At 39.3% G+C, this 12,531-nt stretch overlaps 1 protein-coding gene across 2 annotated transcripts in view; it reads left to right on the plus strand.

Annotated features, from left to right (window-relative positions):
• b3galt2 (UDP-Gal:betaGlcNAc beta 1,3-galactosyltransferase, polypeptide 2) overlaps positions 1-10,300 on the plus strand; it is a 29,989-nt gene extending 19,689 nt beyond the window's left edge. For both annotated transcript variants that reach the window (XM_033965758.2, XM_055221369.1), the window contains exon 3: positions 8,815-10,300. In XM_033965758.2, coding sequence (XP_033821649.1) covers positions 9,007-10,287 — 1,281 coding nt within the window. In that variant the 5' untranslated portion in view covers positions 8,815-9,006 and the 3' untranslated portion in view covers positions 10,288-10,300. The remainder of the gene's footprint in view (positions 1-8,814) is intronic.
• The last annotated feature ends 2,231 nt before the right edge of the window (positions 10,301-12,531 follow it).

Here is a 12,531-nt window from a genome sequence, read left to right on the forward strand (position 1 = left end):
TAGAACAGCAGATTTCCTGCTAACTGGCTAACAACAATATACTACACACACACATAATTTACAGGCAGGAAACACGATCATGAAAATGTTTCATAATGACACATGACTTTCACTACTGGGAAGAAGGCTGCACGGTCACAAACACAGCAACACCACCTTACACTGGGCCTGGGCTGGGCCCCGCCACCTGCTATTACACCTGCTGCTGCGATGCTATGCTAAGTGCTAATAGCATGTTGACATACTCGATGCTATGCTAAGTGCTAATAGCATGTTGACATACTCGATGCTATGCTAAGTGCTAATAGTATGTTGACATACTCGAGATAGCGGTGGGTGGTGACATTGTGAATTAAAATGATGATAATGTAACTTGTCACATTAATTGCATTAACCTCTTTGTAAGATTCACTCAACATTACCTCTAGATTGATGTTTTTTCTCTTCTTCTTTTTACGCTTCTCTGCACCCGATGGGTAGCTTCGTTTTGACATGATGAAGAGGATGAAAACAAACTCGGAACAGTCGGGGACAGTACCGTTACATTATGCATTTGTTTACTCCACACTCGTGCTCGCTTACAATAAAGTTGGCCAATCATCGCAAGATCAGGTGTAGCGTCGTTTAGTTGGTTGCCAGATTGTCAATACAAATACATCATGTGTGCACTACAGAGTGCACTTACTGCGCTACAGCGGAGATGCGTCAGTAGCGCGTACTGCACGTACAAAAGGCAAAGTATATTGTGGGGGGTTGCAAGATTGGGGGCCCTCTTGAGGCCTTGGAGCCCTAAGCGGCCGTTTAGTTCACTTATAGGCTGGGCCGCCCCTGACTTAGAATGAGTTTGGCAACGTTTCGGGACTTTTACCTGTGACGTAATAATACAGGGAAAATGAAAATCTCATTTTTTATTATTATTTTTTTTTTTTAGTTCTCAGAGAGAGCGTGCTTACTTAACAGGATTAAAGAAACATGAAAACTATGAAAGTAAATATAACTCCAGGTATGTTTTTGATGAGGGAACAACCTTATTACAAAGCTCAAGAAAGTTATATTTGTACAATATGTCCCTGTTAAGTCCTTCAACTAGGACAGACTAATAATAAAGTTTTACTCAAACATGTGTGAATGAAATAAAACACAACTCTGGATATGTTTTTGATCAAGTAACAACATGACATACATGGCTTGAAGCTTACAAGAATCAGTTTTGTGTAATATAGGACCTTTAACTAATTCACCTTAGTTACAAGAGCAGAGAATCTAAACAAAAATTCAACCACAATACACAAATCTAGTGAATGCAAACTATCGAGAATATGGTCGTCTTTTTATCTACTGGTGCAGATAAAACCGGATGAGGTGAATATTTGAAGACGCTTAAAGAGACGTTGTGGGCTGAGCATAACCTATATAAAGTGGAATCAGAAAGTTTCACGTCACCCATAGTGTTCAGCTCCAGTTAAATATAGGTCACCGCGGTTAGCAGTTTTATGCGCAACTTCCGAGTGCGAGTGTCAGAACAACCAAAGACCCAATCTTGAGGGAGGCTGTTGAAGGCAGCAGGTATTGAGCGCTTAGCAATGTTTCCAGTCAGACCTGTTGCTAACGCTAGAAGGAGCAACCTCTGAGGAAGAAGGCACCTGATTTGTCTGTTATTAATGTTCATATTATGATTTACAGATACAATAGTAAAATAAAAATACCAGGATCATATAGGGGGTTAATACATATAATACAAACATTTTAAGACCAAAATGATGAGCCTGACAGCAACAGTTAAAGAGAGAGGGGTGACAGTTTTTCAATAGAAAGTGAATTGGAACCAAAGTCAATGGAGACGGAAGCGTGCCCATGCTCACTTCCTATTTGAAACGTAGCAGCTAGCAGGTTAGCTATGTCCATTTATCAAAACATACAAATGTATTATACTGCACTGGCTGCTGATAACTGGATAAAAAGCGAGTTTATAGTAGTAACCGATGAGTACTGTGGTCCCATGTTTATCGCAGTGGTTACGTTCTAAAAATAACCCACAATAGGCAAAATGTGCAAAAAAAAAAAGTAGTCAGCTTTATTTTTTACAATTATTATATATGTTTTGCAGCTGTAAAACCCCTCACCACACACTTTATACACGTTTCTCAGACAGGCATTAACATTTTCTCACATTTCTCTCTTGTTTAATTAATTAATAGTGACTCACGTGTATTTCACAGTTTCTCTGATTGTGCCTCTTCGCCCTGGCACTGCTCTGCTATAGTGTTGAGCGAACATTTATGTAAATTTGACTGAAGGCATTCTGTACTGTACAGGAGACACGGCATGGAGGAGATTAACAATTGTCTACAGTCCCTTAGCCAATCAGGAGGCAGAACACAATGTACGTTCATACATTATTAAAAAAAAGCATGCCAAATTGCACGAAAAAAAATCAGAGAAACAGCGAGAACACGAAAGGTGAACCACGATATAGGGAGGGGCCACTGTACTGTGTGTGAGTATTGGACCATGGTGAGTAAGTGCCCACATGTGCTGCTCCTCTGGGCCCTGCTCCTGAGGGAAACAGAGGATCTCGCTCACAAATCATTTACACTTTCCTCTCTCTACCCACTCTGCTAATTTCTGCTCTTTCTTCTCTCCCTCTCTCCTTACTATCTGGATGTTTATTCGACTTCTCCCTCTTTCTCCTTTTTCCTGTCTCCCTCTTTATGTTTACCAACTCTAGCCTGTCTCTCTAGCCTCTCTCCATTCTCACCCTCTCTATCTCTGTCTTAATAACAGGCAGTAATAATAATAATGCATTAATTTATACAGTATTATATTGGACACTCCCACTTAAGATGCTCACACACACACACACACTCACACACCACATTCATACCTAGGCCGTGTCTCAATTCGATGGTTGCACACTTCGTCGGGTGCGTTGAAGGGCACTTACATAATTTCCGGCATGACAAGGCCTGTCGTACACCCCACAAATGCGGACGACAAATGTGCCCTGCGTTTCCAGCTTTCCATGGAGATTGGCCATGACCAAAGAGTGCATCCGAGCACACTTTGCGCACTGCTATATCCCATCATGCACTGACTTCTTCTACGGGAGAAACAAGGTATATTTTCTTAAAGTTATGGGAAAAAATCACCAAAAACATTATATTTGCCTATTGATATTCAAAGCGAAAGATTAATTCCTAACAGCTACAAGATGACACCTTGACTCTTCTTCTATGAAATAATAAAGAATAAAAAATAAAGCTGTAATTAGTTTGGTGTTCATTCTACACGTTTAGGTCATGAGCGAACAACCGTACTGCTAGGCGATGTAATGTAAGCTACATAACGTTAGCGCACAGACAGGAGTTGAAGTACGGCACGGCCTTTTTGAAGGAGGGTCCACGGAGGAGTACCCTTCGTCGGCCGGGTACTTCAAACGGTACTTCGAAGTATGCAACCGTCCAATTGAGACATGGCCATGGACTAGGTGGGTGAAGTCTCTTGTCTAAGGACACAGCAACCCCAGTGTGGTACCTGGTATTGCCAGCGGTCTCCCATCCAAGTCATAACCAGGCACGTCTTTGCTTAGTTTCCAAGACCTCACAAGATCAGGCATTTTCAAGGACGTAGCATTTAAGTTGGTTAGCTGCACCGTAAACATTTGAGAGTAAGTTACTTGTGTGTGTATGTTCTATTTATATGTGGGAAAAAAAAAAAAATTGAATAAAAAGCCAATTTAGCATGTTTTACATTATTGATACATCCTTTCCCACATATCAGTCTTTCTATATCTGAAATATGTCTTCCCCCTCTCTCTCCTCTCTGTTGGAGGCTGATGACTCCTGCTACACAGCACTAGCTTTAGCGTTAGCATCCTGTTGCGCTAACCTGTAATTTGTACGCGCACGGAGCCCTGCAGGCGCTTAGCTGCTAATGACACCGGGTTAGCACGCTGAGATCCGCGCCTTATCAAATTAACTCTCTGATACAGTGTAGCGCAGGGCTAATTTTAGAGCGGCAGGAGAGGAGCGGTGTGCTCAGTGGACAGGGAAATACAGAGCACAGTGGGGTGTTTTGTTTTGATTTTTTTTTTTTTCTCAGAAAATGGAAGCTGGACAAGATCAACACTATGGGAATTCAATAATGCTTTTAATGGGCTCATAATAGGATAGACACAAGCTAACACGCTAGGTTTTGTTTGCATTGACTTTCATTGAAAAATAACAGTAGTTCAGTATATTTTCCTGGTTATTTTGAAGTGCACTAAGTTTTCTGGAGTAAAGTCCAGCAACTGCTTGTTTCTATGGAGATGCTATTTCTTTGATTAAATGTTCCACAGTATGCAGTCACAGAGTTCTGTCTGTCTCCACAGAGACGCCATCAAACTACAGTTTAGATCTGTTTGTCAAGAGAATTTCCTTTACAATTTAAACACCTGCAAATGAATACATGCAAGAAGGGTAATGCCATATGGTGGGACTTTACTCGCAAAGCACAACATCTCCAATGATATTTTAAACAAAGATTATGACATCACAGACGAATATGAAAAGCAGAGAGTTTAGATTGGACCACACAAGTACTGTTTTAGTTTTTTTTTCCAAGAGAGACCATGTGTAAACACATTAATCTCTTTAAAGAAGAGATGCTTTACACCAGATTTAGCTAAAGCTAGTTTCCATCTGTAGCCACGGGGCAGGTTAGCAAACACAACTAAAATGCATCCAAATATCCATCCATTTGGAAAGCACCAAAAGCTTCCTTTGAGCTTGGCAAATTGTAGTGTAGACACTGTAAAAAATTAAACTTAAAGAGTTCAAATGTGTTAATGTGATGATTGCTGCTTACATGTAAATGTGAACAAAATAAAAGAGTGTAAAAAATGAGTGTACCCCAGGTCAACTGGAGCCCACAATGAGGTCGCGATACGTGGACAGAAAATTGTATAAGTATAGAACAAGGAGCATGGACGAGCATATGAGCTGCATGATCATCAAGCGTGTGCAAAGATACTCCAGCGTCCATGCTTTGTCAGGAGATTACGGCTGTTTGGATTCAGTCAATATATTATGCTGAACTTCTATAGAACATAACATAGAGTCTGTGCTAAGGTACGGGATAGTCAGCTGGTTTGGAAACCTGATTATCAAATATAAATGGCAGATCCTTAGGTAATATTGGCTGGTAAGATCATGGGTGTGTCCACTCTGACTGCTACACACATCTCTCAGAAGTCAGTTGTGAGATAGGCTCTGAAGATCCTTAAAGATCCCTCTCATGTGCTTAACACAGAGCTACTGCAGTCTGAGAGGAGATATAGAGTTCCCTTATGTAAAAGCAACAGGTATAAAAAACTTGTTTGTACCTCAATACATAAAACTTATTAAATAGCTTTTTTTTTTTAGCTTCCTACAATATTATAGCATTGTTCCCTCCTCAAAAACATGCCTGAAGAGGTTTCAGATGTCATCCGTTTCAGTATTTTAACAATCTCTCCTGTGCTCTACTCAAACCCTCCTTACAGTTAGTTACAAGATTCTGCTTAGCCCAGGAGCCTATGTCACCCATGACAGTTCCACATAAATATACAAAATATGATACATAACTGTACAGCAACTTGACAAAGCTGATGCAATGTGCAGTAGTTTGATATAATGTGCAGGATGCACACTAATTGGATACCAAAGAAAAGGAAAACGAAAGACGTGTTAGGCCAATTGATTTATTTCAAAAATACTATTAACTAGCACATCCCCTTTTTTACATGACATCCTCCATTTTCTGTAGAGCTGGGCACCGAAAAGGTCCGGTAAATTCTGGCACCAAAAAACTAAGGTTTGTTCGGTGCCAACTTTTGCTTCCTTGGCTTTAAATGCCCATGTCAATTAGCCAATAAATACACCGTACTGATTTATTTAACAATACGCAGGTGCTCATGCATTACACTGCTGTGAAATAAATAAATAATAATGCATCAAGTCTCCAGTGAGGGACCTTTACAGTGTTTCAAAGTCAAAGTGTTGTGTTATAATAAATTCACATCCAGTCACAGACTGTAGTGTCTGCATATAGATGAAACCAAACAGATAATATGACCCAAACTCCACCAATAACCTCCTCCTCCTTGATAAAAGCGGAATTCCCAAATAAATCCGGTGTAGTGTGGAGGTGTGTCTGTGTAAAGATGCAGCCAAACGAGCCTGAATCAACTTGAAGCCAACAGATAATATGAACTAAAACTCCTCCTTCTTGGTCCTGGTAAAAGCATAAGCATGTTTTGTTTTGCAGTCTGTTCTAAATGACTTCAAGGCCTGACAGCTCCGTTAATCTTTTCTCTGTTCCAGAACGTGAAGTCATCTTTCCAAAATCCCACGTTTATCCACCAGCATTGGCTCTCTCTCCAAGCAGAGTCAGTACCAGGGGGGCGGTGCGCATGTGGTGTCTATTGAATTTGTGTCAAAACAAATTGAAATGATTAAGAAATTGTGGCTTATTTTCTGTCACAATTTGGATTAAACACACCAACAACAGGCCCGTGGCTTGCTGCCAGAGAGGAGAGACGCAGGAGGGAACGCGGCCAAGATTTTTTCGTTTTTGTGTAACTAAACTCCGCCCAATTACAGCCTGGAAAGCAAACATTATTATACTTAAGTGGATCTGAACAGGCCTCATTCAAACAATTACCACCAAAATCAGGACAATTATAGCTGTTTATTTATAATGGGGCAGAGGAAATTGGATCACAAAACTTCCTGTGTGTCCATGGGGTCTTATTCTATCTGAAACATGTAGTTTAAACATCAACAAACATGTGAAATGCATATGTGTGTGTGTACTTTTTGCAGTATTCTCTCAAATGTTAAAGTCCTAAATTGTGTTAAGTGGATTCTTGTGAGCTTTAAGCCGTGTTATAATGCTGTTGCCTCCTCAAAATCGTACCCGGAGTTGTGTTTTGTTTCATTCACACATGTTTGAGTAATCCTGCATCTGTGTGCATCCCCAATGCTCGAAATGCTCTGTATCACCGTGCCGTAGTAGTTTTAAAGGCATATGCAGTTTAAAAACACAGAGAAGCACTTCCTGACTCAGACTAAATGTGCAGGGTTTGTGTGTTAAACGTGTGAATGAAACAAAACACAACTCTGGTTATGTTTGTGATGAGGAAACAATGTTATAACATAGATCAGACAATAGGATACTATAGGCCCTTGATATACTGATCCTCAGCATGACATTAAATGGATCTAATATTGGATTTATTGCAATATGGGTGTTTTAATTCAAACATACATTAAAAAATATAGCATTCTTACTATGTCGTTACATAGATCTTTGCCTAATATTGCCGCAATACTAAAATTTCAAACTTGATTTCCATACTAAGGGATATATTTGATTTTAATTACTGATTATAATAGTACTTTCTTTTATATTACTATGCAGTGTTTTATCTGTGCAATCCCTCAGTCGTCCAGGTAGATTCCATAGTGGTCCATGGGCGTATATTAGTCTATGTGGTCTTATACTTGTTCTGATACAGCTCAAGATAAAAGATATTCAGGAAAGGGTAATTTCTGTCTTGATTTGACATTTTTAGTATCTATACTTGTTCAAAAGAGCATCTTGTTTCGATTGTAGGTTTTAGTTTTAGTAGTTTATCGATTTGTAGTTTATCAATTCAATGCTTTATCGATTAGTATCTGATTTTCGACCTGCTTGTCCCCATGGAGATAGTTAAGCTCTGGAACTCTCTCCCCCCTGACCTCCGCAATACTGACACACTCTCACACTTCAAATCTAAACTTAAAACCCACTTGTTCAGACTGGCATATTCTTTATAATCCACAACTGCCCTGTCCTTTTTCAATGTTTTTTATCTGAATGCTTTTAACTGTAGATTTTAACTGTCTGTATATGTATATATTGTATTGTAAGGTGACCTTGAGTGCCCAGAAAGGCGCCCTATAAATAAAATGTATTATTATTATTAAGTCTAATGCCTTACTGTGTAATATTTTAGGCAAAGCAATAACATCTCCATGTAGACAAGCTAGTGGCAGACCCTGCACCAAAAAAGTTGCGTAGGGCACTTTAAATTCTGGGGTTTCAAAATGTCAACGCCAAATCTAATTGCAATCAGACAATTTTTTAAATGGCAAGACCGTCTTCTACATTTCTTTGTCTATATGCCCAGAAGCGTTACTGATGGAGAAATTGTGTGATTGGTGGTGCATGGTCAGTTAAGCCATGGGCACAGAATGGCAACTAGGTCTGTGCAGTTCGCCCTGGGGCAGCTGTGGCATCGAAATTATCTTTCCAGCAACAGAGTCTGCCTGAGGAGTGAATGAATAATGCACCTAATTATAAAGCGATGCCAGGCAAAAATGGTAGTGGGAGGAGAAGTTATATTGGTCATGGTTGAAAATCAGCTACAATACACTTTTTAATAGCTTTTGACCATATTGTAAAGTTGTTTCTTTATGGACGATGTGTTTGAGAGTTGTGTTTTGTTTCATTCATAAATACTGTATTTAAGTGTAGCTGAAAATGCTCAATTCCACCTTGTGACATCATTACGTGCTCATCTCAGGAATTGATGCAGCACTCAAATTGTCTAAATATGACTCTGATGCTGGCAAACTATTGTTTTTAACCTGATTTAAATTTTAATATTCATGTATAATGTGGCATAAAACTCTACCATAACACAATGATATCCTCATTCTCATACATCACTATCTTATTATTATTATTATTTAATTTGTACTTGTAACTTGTAACCTAGCAATTTATTTTCTCATTTGTCTTTTTCAGATTTTAAAGACCAAGACTCACCTGGCCTACATTTTTGGACCTTTTTTGGATTGTCAACTTTGTGCCATCACCAAATGAACTTCCTGGATTCCATCTTTCAATTTTTCTGAATCAGGTTTAAATTAACGTCTTTGTAAACCACATGATTGATCAGACTATACCTAAGCATTTCTGCCATTGCCGATCTCCACAATGCAATGGAGAAGGCGCCACTGCTGTCCCGTTAAGATGACCTGGACATTCAAGCGCTCCTTGTTCCGGACTCACGTAGCCGGCTTGCTATCGCTAGCTTTACTCTTCACGTTATTTTTGTTTTTTAGCCATCAGGACTGGCTACCGGGACGCACCGGACCAAGAGACAACCCGCTAGCGTACACGATAAGGGGATTCCGAAGTCCCAAAGTCGATGCAAGCCAGAATAGCTCGTTACGAAGTTTGTTTAAGGATGCTAACGTGGCGGCTAAACCTTTGCTCAACCTTAGCACGCAGCAAGCCGAGACGGGTGGAAGTTCAGGTCGCGTGATGGGCCTAGGCGATGCTATGAGTGCTAACAACAGTTTACAAAAAGAAATGGACGTAACGGGAAAGCTAAGCGCGCAACCGTACCGCTACATCCTGAATGAGCCACTAAAATGCAAAGACAATACGCCATTTCTCATTTTGCTAATTGCTGCGGAACCGGGGCAGATGGATGCCCGGAATGCGATCCGCCAAACGTGGGGTAATGAAAGCATCGCGATGGGGTTGGGATTCGTCCGATTGTTCCTTCTCGGGCTGGGAAAAAGTTCGCTACAAAGCAGGATCGAGGAGGAATCGCGAATCTACCACGATATTATCCAACAAGACTATCAAGACACATACTACAACCTCACCATCAAGACGCTTATGGGTATGAACTGGGTGGCGACGCATTGTCCGCGTGTTTCCTATGTCATGAAAACGGACAGCGATATGTTCATCAATACGGAATATCTCATCCAAAAGCTGCTCAAACCGGAATTACCTCCGAAGCAAAGGTATTTCACGGGGTACTTGATGCGCGGATATGCACCAAATCGAAACAAGGACAGCAAATGGTACATGCCGCCAGAGCTGTACCCAAGCGAGCGTTATCCGATTTTTTGCTCAGGAACTGGTTATGTGTTTTCGGGGGATTTGGCAGAATTGATCTACCAGGCGTCGCTCAGCATACGAAGGTTGCATTTGGAAGATGTTTATGTGGGGATTTGCCTCGCCAAGTTACGTATAGATCCGCAACCGCCCCCGAACGAATTTCTCTTCAACCATTGGAGGGTTTCGTATTCTAGCTGCAAGTATAGCCACCTCATCACGTCACATCAGTTTCAGCCAGGCGAATTGGTTAAGTACTGGAATCACCTGCAAACCAACAAGCACAACGCGTGTGTGAACGCAGCCAAGGAGAAGAACGGGAGGTACAGGCACAGGAAGTTTCATGGAGAGCAGCCGCCGTGACAGACTTTGCAAATCAAGGGTTTTGGAAATGTAACCATGACTACGGGAAGATATGTTAAAGTATATGGAAAAAGCACATTGTTTCTTTATGTGGACCGTGGATGATTCAAAGTATTTTTTTAATTTGAAGAAATATTATGTATGTTACGTGATATTTATAAAAGGAATATGGGAATTGCGTCGGGTCAGTTTATGGAGATTCAAAGTTGGTCAAATATTAAATGGAAGAAAGTGGGAAGCAGCGGATGTATGCAGTACTTAGCATTGATATTTTTGACAAATTATTTGTTGATTGAATGTTAAACATAGCCATACAAATACATTCATACACTGGCCATGTGGCTGAAGTATCTTGCTCAATGACACAACAGCAGAATATAAGGCCAAAAACAAGCAGAGATCATCAATGGTCCAATAGTTGCACAATCAATATTACTCATTTACATATTCAGACATTTACTTTAATTTCATGTCATGTTCATTTACTCATTACGGTGTTGGGTGGTACGGTGTTAAGTATCTTGGATAAGGGCAGAAAAAATGGGTTGGAGTTGGGATTGAATGGCCAACCTTTCAAAGTGGTTTGTGGTTTGTGCTCTCCAACTGAGCCACAGCCCCTCATTTACATGTACTTTTATGTTTACCATACATATTTTATGTTCTAGTTTTAGTTACTGAAAATTCTGTATATTGCCAAATTAAACATTCTTTTTTTTGTTTTCATCCATCTTGTCTTTTTCTGTTTACATGTTTGTACATATTGTTTTAAATTTCACTCACCAATTGTAGCTTTAATATTAACTGTAGCGGAAATTGTGGTGTTCAGTGTCCATATATTTTTATAGTTATGTATTACGGGATTTAAGAAATTTTATGTGGTTGTCCCCTCAAAATCTACATGAAATATAGCATCATCATTTACATTATAATTATTCATTTTATAGGTCACAAATTATGCCATTATTTAGTTCAAATAAAAACACATTTACGTGTATACAAAACAAGCAGTTCAGTCTATATTATAAAGCATGTAAAATATGTGTCTTACTAATGAGGTAGTTCAAACAGGGTTAAAAACAATAGCTGCTAGCACCAAAGTTAGAATGAATTTTAATTTTATTGCTCAAGTCGAGTCTGGTTAAAGATTATGGACTTTTAAAACATAATGGAGCACTTCCTGGATTCCCACTTGATGACATCATAAAGTGGAATATACATTTTGAGATACACTACATATACAGAATTATTTAAATAAGATGATGAGGAAAAAAAACAAATTCAAAAGCTAGCTAGCTAACTAGATTATTGAATAATGCATATTAAAGGCCCTGTATCAGATTTTTTCCCATGTATTTGAGCAAAATGTGTCTTGCCCCAGTACAGCAAACTCCACTCTGATCTCTGAAAGTTATGAAAAGGTTAAACTCATTATGGTGAATAATTGGGATTCTCAAAATCCATAAGGTAAGTCAGGAATAACATTGGACCACAGCAAGGAGTTTAAAATTAACTAGTTTTTCATATTTTTAAGACAGTAAAAATCTGGTACAGTGGCTTTGAAGAGACCTTTAATTATGAAACATGGACTTATTACATTAGAACCACTCACCACGCTGCTTCACACCAACTTCCATTCAACATTTGGGAACTATCGAGAGTTCTTCTCTGGAAGATTGTAGCGGACTTTTCAGGACTGTTCATTCAGGTGCCAAGAAGAAACCAACAGCGAAGACAGAAGAGTTTAATATCGCACTACGTATAAATGTATAAATCTCGTATGCCACCGATGTGTTTACAGACACGGAAATGTATGTCTTTTGTTCAACCTCACACTACCTACTTCTGAAGAAAGTAACTGTGGCCTCCTTTAGGTGCTAAGGGGTTAAAATTCCAACTATGAGATAAAAATATAAATTGTGAAATGTTGAAATTGTTTAGTGTTTCGTGAAAAAAAGTGTATGAGATGTTTTGTTTTACAGCATATTGGAGGGTTTGGAGAGGTAACAAGTACTAGGAGCACCAACGTCATGGCTAAGTTGGATGGTAGTGAATGGAAGAGCTATCAACTTAAAAGAACTATCCTTCAACTTTGCCATTAAAAGGAACTGTGTTTTCTATAAAAAGCTAGCTGAACAAAACCAATATCAAACCATCTGTTAAAAGTAATCAGGGACAAATGAAGAATAAATGTAGGTTTAAGTAGAAGTAGTAGTAGTGGTAGTAGTATAGAAACGCACTACTACT

This window comes from Periophthalmus magnuspinnatus, chromosome 4 (genome assembly GCF_009829125.3).
Source record: "Periophthalmus magnuspinnatus isolate fPerMag1 chromosome 4, fPerMag1.2.pri, whole genome shotgun sequence".
Taxonomy (NCBI): Eukaryota; Metazoa; Chordata; class Actinopteri; order Gobiiformes; family Gobiidae; genus Periophthalmus; species Periophthalmus magnuspinnatus.